This window comes from Colossoma macropomum, unplaced genomic scaffold (assembly GCF_904425465.1).
Source record: "Colossoma macropomum unplaced genomic scaffold, Colossoma_macropomum, whole genome shotgun sequence".
NCBI lineage: Eukaryota > Metazoa > Chordata > Actinopteri > Characiformes > Serrasalmidae > Colossoma > Colossoma macropomum.
The window spans coordinates 6,092,000-6,106,710 of NW_023494800.1; the positions used below are offsets into that span (position 1 = coordinate 6,092,000).

At 39.6% G+C, this 14,711-nt stretch overlaps 1 protein-coding gene across 1 annotated transcript; it reads right to left on the reverse strand.

The window, feature by feature from the left end:
- Positions 1-513: 513 nt before the first annotated feature.
- Positions 514-14,649, reverse strand: gtf3c5 (general transcription factor IIIC, polypeptide 5). The gene is made up of 11 exons (XM_036588064.1): positions 14,142-14,649; positions 12,689-12,887; positions 11,509-11,707; positions 9,265-9,460; positions 7,637-7,741; positions 7,223-7,337; positions 6,429-6,509; positions 3,455-3,540; positions 3,154-3,236; positions 1,457-1,599; positions 514-773 (listed from the first exon to the last, which is right to left on the reverse strand). Exons 1-11 carry the CDS (start codon positions 14,289-14,291, stop codon positions 625-627), a joined length of 1,506 nt encoding a protein of 501 aa, XP_036443957.1. The 5' UTR covers positions 14,292-14,649; the 3' UTR covers positions 514-624.
- Between the last annotated feature and the right edge of the window lie 62 nt (positions 14,650-14,711).

Sequence of the window (14,711 nt, forward strand, 5' to 3'; positions counted from 1 at the left end):
GTTGATCTACAACGAACCATTTCACATCAAACCACTCTGAACGACTATGTTTACATCTTAGCAACTAAATTATGCTGTAATTTTAAAGGTAATTTATGCCAAATGAATGGAAATGCAAATACGATGGTGTGTAGGAAACTACATACAAGATTACTGTCTGCATCTTAACAATGAAAGATAATTAGAATTTGTTGATGAGCAGATAACACAGATACTTTCAGCTGTATCATATAAATGAAATATTGCAAACATGCATTCTATAATTTTTCATTATTTGCGAGATTTACTTCTTCTCTGTAGACCTTTTGCTGGAACTATTGAACTTAAAGTATCTCCATATATGAATGAGTGTGGGCTGCCTGCCTGACAGTTCCTTACTTACAGTTACTTACATTAAAACAATACAAAACAAAAGTCTGTACAGGCTATTTGCCTCTGGCCAAATAACTCTCAGCCTGAGCTGTCAGATGTGCATGTCTAAAAAACCTTCTGACGATTAGTTTGCAAAAAACACATTTATTTTTCCAAAAATATTTTCACATTAAATACATAGAAAGAAAGCAAGCTAAAATGGTGATCACAATGATCTGCAACATGGTCTGGTTCCAAAATTCCAGTCTAGATCTACATGTAATCAAGCATTTCTGTCTCCATTTCATTTTCACTCCCTTCAGAGGCCTTGTAGTCTTCGTCATCCTCATCATCTTCATCCTCATCACTCTCTTCTATTTTACGTCCAGCCCTGACAGGCTTCAGCTTGGGTGTAGACAAAGCTGAAAGAAAGAAAACAGCCTTACATCATTTTCTCATTCATTTTTTTTATATACAACCCACATCAATTTATTTAAAATGTACCAATTTAATTATGATGGTTACCATGATGTATTAGCAACATCTTAAGATCACCGATTCAGCATTCATTTGAATGCTACTGACGTTGTACAAGACCCATTAATTACATTTTAGTAGTAGACTAGAAAGGTTTTAAAAGCAAATGTAATAACCTATGAAATGAGGCATGTGCTGCAACCAAAGTCAGATCTAATAAACGTGGGATTTACGTAAGACTGCAGTGCCAGATTAATATGTAACCAACCTAAGCCACCTGGTGCTGTGGCTGTGTATGATATAGGTTTGACGGACCACATTTGCATACCTTTCAGCCACTCAAAACAAGTGTTAATATGACTAAAATAACCAACAGATCTGATAAATCTTGACCTCAGGCCTAAAATAGCTATGGAAAGAATGCAGGTGTTTTCTTGATGCTCAAAGCTGTCAACGCTCAACTAGCCAAAGGTGCCTTTGAGACAAAGTCAAAAACAGCATATCACAATAGGGGTAAACGGATTTTGAGAGTGAATGTGTAGCTGAAACAAAATGCACAAAAAATAGCTGCTGTTTGCTGCTAATGCGTTTATATTAGGGACAAGCAAGACCAAAGCTGTTTTCTTACCTGGCCTCTTGGCTCGTACGACCTGGGCGATCATGGAGGAGATGATATCTCGGAGCTCGTCTGCAGTCCGGGGCAAACACCAGCCGTCACGCTCGTCACACGCTTCCTCCTTCCCATCGTTCTTATGGATGATGTTCTTAATTCTGCCAGTCATGAAGAGGCATTTGTTAAACATGCTGACTGTTAGATGAAAGTAAATTCCAAATATTATGACCCTCATAGATGAAGAGAATAATGCTGATTATCATAATAACGGCACTTGTCAAGGTCTAAGATACATTAGAAAGTACGCGAACAGTTGGTTCTTGTATGTGTTGGATGGGGGATAAATGGGCAGGTTTGAAGACTTGCATGACTTTGACAAGGACAACTGGGTTGGAGCATCTCACAAACAACAAGTGCTCCCGGTCAGCAATAGTGAGTATCTACTGATAGTACCAACCATGAACAAGCAAAAGGGTGTTGGGCACCAAAGGCTCATGGAGGCACAAGGGCGACGAAGGCTATCACTTCTGCTTTGAACCAACATAACCACTATCATTGGTCTGTGCAGCCACAGACCAATCAGAGTGCCCATGCTAACCTCTCTCCACCATTAAAAGTGTCTACAATGAACACAGAGTGTCAGAACTGGGCCATGGAGCAATGGATGAAAGTTGCCTGGTCCGATGAGTCACATTTCCTTTTACATCACATAAACAGAAAGGTATGTGTGCAATTTTGGGAAGCGATGGCATCAGGATGCACTGTGGGAAGAAGACATGCTTGTGGAGGGGGAACAATGTGCTGGCAATCAGGCATAACATTATGACCATCTCCTTGTTTTTACGCTCATTGTCCATTTTATCAGCTCCACTTACTACATAGGTGCACTTTGTAGTTCTACAGTTACAGACTGTAGTCCATCTGTTTCTCTGTATACTTTGTTAGCCCCCTTTTACCCTGTTCTTCAGTGGTCAGGACCCCCATGGACCCTCACAGAGCAGGTACTATTTGGGTGGTGGATCATTCTCAGCACTGCAGTAACACTGACGTGGTAGTGGTGTGTTAGTGTGTGTTGCGCTGGTCTGAGTGGATCAGACACAGCAGTGTTGCTGGATTTTTTAAACACCTCAGTGTCACTGCTGGACTGAGAATAGTCCACCAACCGAAAATATCCAGCCAACAGTGTCCTGTGGGCAGCGTCCTGTGACCACTGATGAAGGACTAGAGGATAACCAACACAAACTGTGCAGCAGCAGATGAGCTATCGTCTCTGACTTTACATCTACAAGGTGGACTGACAAGGTAGGAGTGTCTAATAGAGTGGACAGTGAGTGGACACAGTGTTTAAAAACTCCAGCAGCACTGCTGTGTCTGATCCACTCAAATTACAATATGTACTTTTCACCATTTAGATTTTTTCTGTGGCTTGTAAAACTGACACAGTCCATTAGCAGATTAGCAGGGCCACATTTAAAAAATGCTGTTAAAAACCACTATGATGTTTTTTTTACGCATTGTATCACGTATTATGCTGCGCTACATTCAATTACGCAAAACCAAGGCGAAACCTTGGACATCTTAATGGAATATGCAGTTCTTTATGATATTGTCAATATGCTCAAAAATGCCCATCATCATTATTTATTGTGATAAAAGTGTCATATTGTCCACTCCTTTGTGGCAGCCAGACACAGATAAACATTTGCCCTTACTTCTCAACATCCAGATCACACAGCTGGTAAAACATCTGTCGATAGGGTGGCAGCATTCCCTCACGGAATATATAGGCTGAATCCTGCAAGAGACAGAGAAAGGCTTTACTAAGAAACTGTGGAAGTGCTTCGCTTTTCTTCTCTCATTTTTCTATTATTCTGTATTCTTAATATAACCTAAAAGAACCAGTCCGCACATTAAAAAGCTTCTGACTAATCAGGTAGATCAAAAAGTGATGTAAGATATTATAAAAGGTTATATTTTGATTGAACCTGAATGTTTAGAAGGTAGGGTACTCACCTTCAGCATGTATTTTGCTGAAGAAAGTTTGCCTGAGGATGAAGCACCGTCTTGGGTGATTTCCTTCAGGCTAGCTGGCTGAGGAACTGATGATATCATAAGACACAGATATCAATCGATCATTTAAAGGTTCAGCTGGTTTGATTTAGATACTCTATGATGTGCACGTGTGACTTTTGTCTGTTGGTTTCTATGCAAAGTAATGACAAAATACATGGCCAAATCATAAAGGATGATTTTCTGCAAAACAAAACTGAACATACAACAAATACATTTTCTACACTTAAGTGTTTATTGAGTTTTTTTTTTTTTACACAAGTAGACATAGATGTAAGATGTATACAACGATGAAACATCACAGGCAGGACAACACCAGGAAAAAAAGGGGAACAAAGGGGGGGGGGATGAGGGGAGAAAGGGGTTGTCTATGGTTACGAAACTCTTGTCAAATGATCATGTTTAAAGATACAATATTCTTGCATTTATGTCTATTTATCCCTTATGGTGTCATATGTTGTCCATTTACGCCACTTGTTAGCAAATATGTCTTCCCTCAATTGAAGTTGGTAAGTCATTTTTTCTAGTATATAGATTTATCCTACAATTTCCACCCACTGTTCTGTTGAGGGGGGTTCAATTTTATACCAATTTCGTGTTATTGCTTTTTTGCTGGCTGTCAGAAGTATTCTTGTCTTGTCCAAGATGTCCAAGATACATAACTCTGCATTCTTTAGGGACTGAATAACCCAAAACGTCTTTAACCACATCGTATACATTTTCCCAAAAAGAGTACAGTTTATTGCATTTCCAAAAAATATGGGTATGATTGTCCTCCTTATTCCCACTCGTCCTCCAACTTGGCTGTTGATAACCAGTTTGTTTACTCCGTATTTCAGGAGTTAAAAAATAACGGGTCAAATTCTTCCATCCAAATTCTTTCCATATCCTTGAGTTGGTGGTCATGTGCTGTGTTATACACATTTTAAGTCCACTCTTCCTCTGTCATATCAATGCTTAACTCTCTGTCCCATTTAGCTTTTATGTATAGAGTTGAGGGAGCCTGACATTGCCTCAGGCTGCGGTAAAGCTGGGATGTCACCTTAAATTTTGTCCCACCGTATATCTTCACTACTACATCTAACACTGCATTTAAAGACTTCAAATTCACAATAAAGTATCTCCTCTTCTTTTTACAAACACGAATGTGGTATGAATTGAAGATAAAAGCATATTGACAATATTTCTATGCTTGTTTCAATGCAACAAAAGTGTGAAATAATTAATATCAAATTTAGTCTGGTTAAAACTTTCACATCACAGGACAGGAGTTTCTGAGTTTAGGATATGTACACTCTGTGAATGTGAAGCAAGATCACGTAACTGTACTTAGACTGCTGTGATAAAGTCAAAACATGACAAGTCTGTCACACTTACTTTGTAACTTAAGTAGAAACCTGTGCTGTATTTACAGTTGGTGGTTAAGAGTCGTGAAAAAAAAAAACAGAGCGCTCCACTGACAGAAACAAAATTTACGTTTGTGTCAGTCAGAATTACGATAGATAAGATCAATTCCTTCGAAAATACCCCTAAATGACAGTCATGGGGGGCAGTCATGAGCTGGAGGTTAGGGAACCAGCCCGAGAAGGGTCTGGCTGCAGACATGCACTCTCAGCCTGACCTGCACCGCCAGCCTATTGATGACGTCAGTGCCGCTCTGCCACGACGGTGTTTTTGTCGGTTTTATGAGGAAAAACAGCGAAACACGAACTGCTGGGCAACAAGAGTTACACTGAATGTATATTAATGTTGTCATACTGATAATAATGTAATTAAATATGGAAACTTTCCAAATAAAACCATGACGATAAGACATGAATGTCGGGTTTAATTTGCAGAAAAAACAAAAAAGGCTACTGAGACTCATGAAAGCCACACTGAAGACGGTTAGAACTGTTTATCAAAAACTGTAATGTTGATTACAATAGAACTCATTAAGGATTCTAGGAGGTTGACAACGTACAGTCAACATAGTACTGATTACTTCTGCTGTCTCGTCTACGTCGTCACAACCTCCTAGAAAGTTGTCAGACAGCGTTGTCTTAACTTTCTGAGGAATTACATTTTAACGTTGTGACAATGTAGAAAAGCACCAGGCAGACGACGCTGTGGGCACCAAAACAGGACGTTGTCACAGCGTAACTGTGTTTGCAGGGCCGTTAGGAATAAAACCTGATGGTTTTGCTGGATTGGCTTGATGGTTGCCATTAGAGGCCATTAGGAGAAGATCAAATGTATGTGGAGTCAGTCAAAACACCTGATTACACGATCAGAATCCTTCATTGTGATATCAGCCCATCAGGAAAACACAGAATACCATTAGCGATTACTGAAAACCACCAGGAACCAACAGACACTTTTAATGGGTTCTATGATTTTTTTTCAACAGCGAGGAACATTAAATGTAATTTTCTAGCTGTGTTATGGACGAAAAATGGATTAAGTGATGATGTCACTAAGCAGCAGCAACCAAAATTACTGTGCCGTTGGGCTGCTTCTGTCATTGTGGCTGAGAGCGCACGTGCACGTGAAATTGCTGGCGCGCCTCGTCAACTGACATTTTTTGTTGGTTTTCTAAGTAAAAATAAGTTAGCATATCCTCTACAGAGAACACATTTCTGCACATTTTAATGCACAGTTACTGTTTATTTGCTGAACGTAACATATTGGGATAAAGAATGTGGCCTGTGCAAACATTAAGGCACATTTTATACTGCATGTTTTATTTTTTCCAATCTGGTAAACTAACAAATAAATAGGAACTATGTTTTAAATTTGCAAAGAAATCCCACATAATCTGACAGGGGTAGTTCAAACTTTTGTATATACAACTGTATATGATCCATGTGATCCTTGTGAACGATCCACGACTGATTGTTACTATCATGCTCAGGCACATTTCTCTATATTCACTCACCTGCTTTGTTGACTGTGGTTGGAAGGCTGTAGTGGTAGGCACTTCTTTTAGCCTTCACCGGCATATCATTGACTCCATACCCTAGAAAACGAGAGGACGAAAGAGAGGGTGGGGTGGGGGGTGCATTCAGTTCAATCAACAAACCAACAGTGCAGGCATCAGTTCTTTCAGACGGACGAATAAAAATTCAAATTTAGTGTATATTAATTACTTTTTATTTCTAAATTCAACTGATGAAAACATAAATTCTCTCTCTCATATTCTCTATATGTATACATCTTGGTGTAATGTATAAATCCCTTTTGTATGTATAATTAATTTACATAACTATTCATTTAGATAATTTATTAAATTGTTATTCAATAAATATTCTCTACATTTATACACTACCATTCATATGTTTGAAATTTGAAGTTTTTCAAGGACAAATAAAGCTGTACTTATCTATTAATAGGATTTTTTAAATCAAGTTATCTTGTTCAAGACCGTTATCTCGCTCAAGTCGGTGTGCATATCATCATTCTGGACACATCCAAAGAGCATTTATTTATGTTTGTTTATAGCTTCCTAGTGTCCTGCTAATTATTTGAAACCTTTGAACTTGCACAGAACTGACACACTTAAAAGACTTTATACATTTTTCTATTCCCATACTGCTATTATTGAAAACAGTGATTCCAAATTTTTGAACAGTACTGTGCACATCGTTGTATTTAAAATATAAAACCATACTGTACGTGTCCTGTAGTTGTTCAGCCTTATGGACATGCAGAAAGCAGTTCAGCCGAATTTACCGTGTTTCATCCCACAGCGGATCCTGAAGTCCAGAACCTGGTAGATTTTAGCCTCTGCGCTTTTACGAGGATCATATCCAAACCTCACCCACAAACTTCTCCATGGCCCTGTTAGCTGACGCACACAAACACTTCTACTTCATTCATTATAAAACGTCAAGCTTAAATAAACGATGAATATTCAGTTTCTTTATGTAACAAATGTATTGATGCTTCTTTAACACAGAGTGTAAACACACTTATCCCTTCTGTAGAAACATATGATTCTCAGTCCTAAATTACAGTGCTAAAAGACAAACACTGTAGTGCTCAAACAGTATGTAGACATTTCTTATACATGTTCCCGTTTGTATCCATTGGTCATCCTAAATGTGCCCATTAGAATAGAATTCAGTTAGTATTCTGTTTCCTCACCATATAATAGGCCAGATAGGGGAGCAGCAGCTTCAGCTTCTCCGGATGAATGTCAACATTGGCTTTGATGGCGTTGCGGGACCATACGGGACGTTTCTCAAACAGCTGTGTGCAGGAATCATAAAATACTCAATAAACACCATGCGAGAAGGCACAACTGGAGGGGCAGCGCTTATTAGCTTTCATATTAAAGTGAAGTTGGATGGATCTTCTCATGAGGGCTTTATAAAAAGGGGAATCCATGATGCTCTTAGTAATGATCTAAACTCTGTAATGCTAAAGGAAGCCTGGGCACTGATTATTTAACCACAGTCTAGGTAAAACGTTTCGACAGCGCTACCTTTATTGGTGATGCCTAAAGCCCTGTTTACATCAAATGAATGGTCCTGGTATCAGCACAAGGCTAGAGGTGGGTGATATGGCAAAATGTAACATCACAATACATTGTTTTTTTATGATACACAATGTGTCATGATACACTTGAAAAATACTATCAAAAACTATGTATTCAATGATTTGTATTTAACATCCAATTAAAGAGGACTAATTATGCTCTCTTTGTGATCAAACAAGCAGTTGCAAAGTGATAAAGCTGAAGTACATGGAGTCTCTAGATATTACTAATAAGCTAATATTTGTCTTACATATATATACTACATAATATATATTACACATATATTACATATATAAAACACACCTCCAATATCGTGCTTTCAGTGTTCAGTAGTGAAAAGTGGGGCACGACCAAACATATTTTGTTTTTTGCTACATAATTTCAGAAGTATTTGAGGGAGATTCATATTTTTTAATACAATCAACTTGCACATCCTGCTAAAAATGGAAAATTGTTTCCAGCAGCTGCTGTTTAAGAACATATCGGCAGAAAGTGGAACGACTGCAAATGTTAGAACTCCCCCCGATAAGCAGGATTAACTGTAACAGACTGAGGTACTGTAACAGTCTCTAAAACGTCTGGCCAACTGATACAAACACAATTAATTTCACACAGTTCTATGTTGTTTGAACCTAATGAGTAGGGGCAGTCGTGGGCTGGATGTTAGGGAACCAGCCCTGTGACTGGAAGGTCACCAGTTCGATCCCTCGAGCCGACAGTACGTGACTGAGGTACCCTTGAGCAAGGCACCTAACCCCAAACTGCTGCGTATGTTGTGTTTCACTGCATGGACGGGTTAAAATGCAGAGGTGAAATTTCCCCGTTGTGGCACTAATAAAGGTCACTTATCTCCTCTCACAATGGCTGTGGTTGGTATAGTGTAGTGAGTAACATATCTGCCTTCTATGCTGAACACTGGAGTTCAATCCCTGCCTGGGTAAGGACCCTACACCTTGGGTAAGACTCCAAACACTACCTTGGCCTACCTGTGTAAAAAATGATCAAACTGTAAGTTGCTCTGGATAAGAGCGTAAATGATGAACGTTTCAACCTAAATATTTGTAAATAAAAATCATCAAAACTGAATAGTGCCAAATGTGCTCAATACGTTTTCAACAAACAATGTAGAAGAGCTAATATCAGCACAATCATTTAAATAGGTCTAATCGTGTTATATTTTACCCCATGTTAGGGGGTTCATACACTTTAACATGAAACATATGTGTTTGTTAACCTTTGTCAGTTCCTCCTCTGCCTTGACATCACTGTGATGGATAGAGTTCTTCTTCCAGTTGAGCTTGGCCGCCTCCAGAGGCTCCGATGGCACACTTTTGTCATCAAAGTTGACAAAAATGGCATTGTGTGGTCTCCGGGCACGGTTTGGACCGATCAGGTTCTCATTGGAGAGTAAAGATGGCAAGGTACCTTCCCTGTTTGAGACGGGAGAGTCAAGCAGTAAGTTTCAATGCAAACGAATTGTTCACAGTGGTGGTGATAGGAACCAGACGTCCAAAGTGTTTAATGCACGGCTGCACAACTCCGGTCCTGGAGGGCCGGTGTCCAGCACAGTTTGTTGATTTACCTGCTCCAACACACCTGATTATATTTATCTGTTAATGGCCAGGTTAAATGGGTATGTTTGAGCTGGGAAACCTCCAAACTGTGCTGGTCCCTCCAGGACCGGGGTTGTGCAACCCTGGTTTAATGCCTCTTAAAGCTCCCTCACAGTAAGTGATAACATGGAATGGATACGAATACATCACCTGATGCCTGAGACATTATTTTACAACAGATGTGAGAAAGGCTTTGGTCTATATTTTTTAGATACATTCATGGCAGACAGGAACATGCAGGGAGCTGTGAGGCAAAACAGTCCCAAAAGAAAAGATATATTCTCAGCTTATTATTTTACCATCATTAACATTACATGTAAAACTCAGAAGGCTTGTGTAGGTTCACTGGTGGCTTTGGATAGTTAATAAACTGTCTATATTTGTGTTGTAGACGTTGTGACCCCTGGTTCCTATCACCACCACTGTAAAGAAATCTGAGTCTACAGTGAACCATTTCACATCAAACCACTCTAGAAAAATCAGTGTAATTCCCTTTTAAAGTCTTGAACTCACTAGATGAGCTAGTTCATGTCCCTGGTTATATTAAGCAAGATTCATCAAATGTCATTTAAAAAAAAACTTAAAAATTCTTGTTGTTTTTCTGCAATTTTCTACCAAAATGTAATGAGTTTTGCTTCACTTCTAAAATGCCTCCTAACTTTAGATGACATCATCGAGCACCAGGAGGGTGGGGAAAAATAACATTAACCAATAATGTAATGTTTCACCTCCACTTCCAGCCCCCCGACCTCTCATGAATGCTCAGCTAGCTTACAGACCCTCTCTGATACAGTGTTTCACTCACAAATAGGGCACTGTATAGTAGCAATATTATTTCCCATTCCCACCGATTTCAACATTTTTAAGAACTGATAACTGACCTTTAAAGTTTTAAATAACATCTGTTGTATTTATTGTATTATTTTTAAGTACAATTTTTATGGAAAATAAAATTCATGAATTTTTGTTGATATAGAACACACACACAGATTAGGCATAACATTATGACCACCTCCTTGTTTCTACACTCATTGTCCATTTTATCAGCTCCACTTACTATATAGGTGCACTTTGTAGTTCTACAGTTACAGACTGTAGTCCATCTGTTTCTCTGCATACTTTGTTAGCCCCCTTTTACCCTGTTCTTCAGTGGTCAGGACCCACATGGACCCTCACAGAGCAGGTACTGTTTGGGTGGTGGATCATTCTCAGCACTGCAGTAACACTAACGTGGTGGTGGTGTGTTAGTGTGTGTTGCGCTGGTCTGAGTGGATCAGACACAGCAGTGCTGCTGGAGTTTTTAAACACCTCAGTGTCACTGCTAGACTGAGAATAGTCCACCAACCAAAAATATCCAGCCAACAGCGTCCTGTGGGCAGCGTCCTGTGACCTGATGAAGGACTAGAGGATGACCAACACAAACTGTGCAGCAGCAGATGAGCTATCGTCTCTGACTTTACATCTACAAGGTGGACTGACAAGGTAGGAGTGTCTAATAGAGTGGACAGTGAGTGGACACAGTGTTTAAAAACTCCAGCAGCAAAGTATGCAGAGAAATAGATGGACTACAGTGAGCGTAGAAACAAGGAGGTGGTCACAATGTTATGCCTGATCTGTGTATGTAATAAAACGCCACTATTGCCACTATCTTTGTTTTCACAAAGATTCTGACATTCGGCAATGATTTCTTATTTGGGATTTGTTCTGAGGTAAGAACAGAATCTACACACACTCAAGAGCACAAAGGTGTGAGCGGTTCTGCGCTTTAAGAACACGTCATGAATCTGACGTAGACTTTTCCTTAGGATCTTTCTCAAGAACACATTTAAGAAAAACTTAGGAGGATATTGGTGAATGAGGCTAACCTGTGTGCCACATCCGGCCGGTAGAAGTAATCCACAGTGCTGTCCAGACGAGAGAAGATGGGCGGTGGAAGGAAAAGCGGGACTGGATGGTCAAAGAATTCTTTCTTCTCAGGTTTGCGCAAAATGATCTTGTCGTACAAAGACACCTGGGAAGCACCTGCTTCATTGTGCGTAGCAAGATACTGGAAATCTGCCATTCCTAAAAAAAAAAAAAAGAGTTTTGTACTAAAGCAATAATTCCACCAATTCATTTACAAACAAACAAACAAACAAATAAATGATGAGTTGTGTCTTTGGTCTTTGTTGTGTGATATTTCTGATGAATCAACAAGATCTAAATTAGTAAGCACATCTTAGCTGGCCAATGTTGAATCAGCGTTACTGATAGTAATTTCCACTGTTAGCAACGTTTAACTAGGCCAGGGGTCGGCAACTCAAATGTTGAGAAGAACCATTTTGTCCTGTTTCCACAAAAATCAAACCACTTTAGGAGCCCCAACATTTTATGTCCCTTTTATTGGTTGAACATTTTAACATCTAGCTATAAATATGTCTCAGTATGTGCTAATGTGCTAATAACGAACGAAAACGCAGACTTACTTTGCTCTGCTTTAATCTTCAGCTCAGCTACCATTATAGCTTTTCTCACATCTCCAGCAGGATACTTTTCCGCTAGAACAGTTTTTTGTAAAATGTCTCTCAGCGTTCGACTTTTTAGCGGTTGAAAGTTTCTCAGTGCAGATTAAACACATACGGAAACCGGCTGGAGTGCTTATAAACGCAAATCAGTCTCCCCATTCCTCTCTAAATTCTCTACGTTTATCTTGAATCTTTCTCTTCTTTGCTGTTTTGTTAGCTACTAGCTAGGCCAGTAGTTATTTGCTGGGCTATGTGACCAGCAGTCTGCGTGCTGATCTTCAGGGTTAAAGGTTGGTGAATTAGTAGTTATACATTCATTGCAGCCTTCAAGATTATTTATTGTTACAACTTTTTTAGAACGGTGTGTTAGAATGTGCGGCAAAGCTTTATTTTACCACAAAGACCCTAAAAATTACCCTAAAAATCTACCTCCACTGCAAGGTCAGATACGGTCATCTTTGTTTTGATCGGCTAAGCCAGGCTCCCTGACCCCCACTGCTAAAAATCCATGGTCAAGTCATCAGTGGACAGAGCAGTGCACCTTGAAATTTATAGGTTGTCTCTATGACTCCCAGGATCTCCATGCTGATATGAGGCTCTTCATCGCTCCCTTTGCGTCTCCTGCGACGCACTCTGAGCAGCAGGTTGTTGGAGGAGTAGCGGTTTCCACACACAGGGTGACAGTAAGGGTCCTTGGGCCGGTACCGCAGTTCAAGTCGTTTGGACGAGTCTGCATATGTCTGTTAAAACAAAACAGAAAAAGGTTTTCCATGATATAGGTATATAATATTTGAACATAATTCAGAAGTGACTCCTGCATCGTGCTCCAACTCTAACTCACACACACACACATACACACACACACACACACACACACTCACACTCACACACACAAAAAAAAGACTAATTTCAGGATAAGCTGGATGTAGCAGAAGAATCTGCAGATAATAAACAGATCCAGGATTCAATGAGGTTCTCTTCTGTTACAAGATGTTACTGACTGATCTAATTTATTTACAGATAAATAATTAGAACTGGATATCATATTACTGTATATAAAACATTAATTAGACTTATACCTGGCATAATGTCTTCAACATAGCTGCATATGATGCACGAAGTGTTGAAACAGCATAAATCTCATATTGATCCCTACTCCCTGCATAGTGCACTACATATGTCATGAAATACGGGTTTAAAGACATTCTGGATTCAGCCAAGTATGCTGCAATATACACAGATCAGCCACAACATTAAAAACACCTCCTTGTTTTTACACTTAGAGTCCATTTTATCAGCTCCAATTACCATATAAGCGCACTTCATAGTTCTACAACTGCAGACAGTCCATCTGTTTCTCTGCTAGTGTGTTGCGCTGGTACAAGTGGATCAGACACAGCAGTGCTGCTGGAGTTTTTAAACACCTCAGTGTCACTGCTGGACTGAGAATAGTCCACCAACCAAAAACATCCAGCCAACAGCGTCCTGTGACCACTGATGAAGGACTAGAGAATGACCAACACAAACTGTGCAGAAGTAGATGAGCTATCGTCTCTGACTTTACATCTACAAGGTGGACCAACAAGGTAGGACTGTCTGATCGAGTGGACAGTGAGTGGACACAGCGTTTAAAAGCTCCAGCAGCACTGCTGTGTCTGATCCACTCAGACCAGCACAACACACACTAACACACCACCACCACGTCAGTGTTAAAATCCTATACAGCACCAAACGGGCTCTTATATCGATACAAGCTAGACAACCCTTTTTGGTGCTATATAGACCCATTTTGAAAAGGGTTCTATACTGAACCATATACAACACGTTCTGCATCTGAAGAACCATTTCACCATTCATGCATGGAATGGTTCTATACAGAATTCATGGTTCTAAATAGAACCATTCCCTTTAACAAACAGCCCTTAAAGGACCATCTTATTTAAAAGTGAGGCTGAAGAGAAAAGGTACGGAAAGCTTTAAAAACCCCTGTTCACCTTGGACAGTCCTTGTTCTCCTCCGATGCTGTCCAGCATTTTGTCCACATTCTTAACGAACCCTGGATATTCAACACACACTAGTCTGGTCTCTGATAGAGCCACCGTCGTTGTGCAGGTTATAGCAGGACTGTGCGCTGCTGCATCCATTGCTGAGCATTACTGTCCACCTGTACTGAAAGAAAAATATTCTGAAATCAGAATATCTTATATAATATCGGCATAACAGCAGCAAAAGTGAGAAAAATTTTATATTTCTGCCAAAGAAGCGTTCGGGTGAAGTAGTAACGTTATTACAAAATACAGCTCATTTCCTGTCAGGACGAACGCAAGCATATATATAAAATTCTGTTTGTGATAAAGCACTAAAGACGGAAAATAACGCGTTTTTGAATTTCTACAAACGTCAACTTTTTATAAGCAATTTTAAAGCTTCTTTTTGTTGTGGAAACTCAACCGTTAAAAGGATATTTTGAGACGAAAGTTGAGGACTTTTGTTTTAAAAAGCGAGCCCACTCACAGTATTACAAAATACAGCTCATTTCCTGTTAGGGCGAACGTGAGCAATAA

Coding starts and splice junctions, on each gene's coding strand:
- gtf3c5 (XM_036588064.1), bottom strand. CDS start 14,291: ATGGATGCAGCAGCGCACAGTCCTGCTATAACCTGCACAACGACGGTG. Junction 7,338..7,636: donor CCTATCTGGCCTATTATATG/GTGAGGAAACAG, acceptor TGTGTGCGTCAG/CTAACAGGGCCATGGAGAAG. Junction 774..1,456: donor CGTACGAGCCAAGAGGCCAG/GTAAGAAAACAG, acceptor TCTTTCTTTCAG/CTTTGTCTACACCCAAGCTG.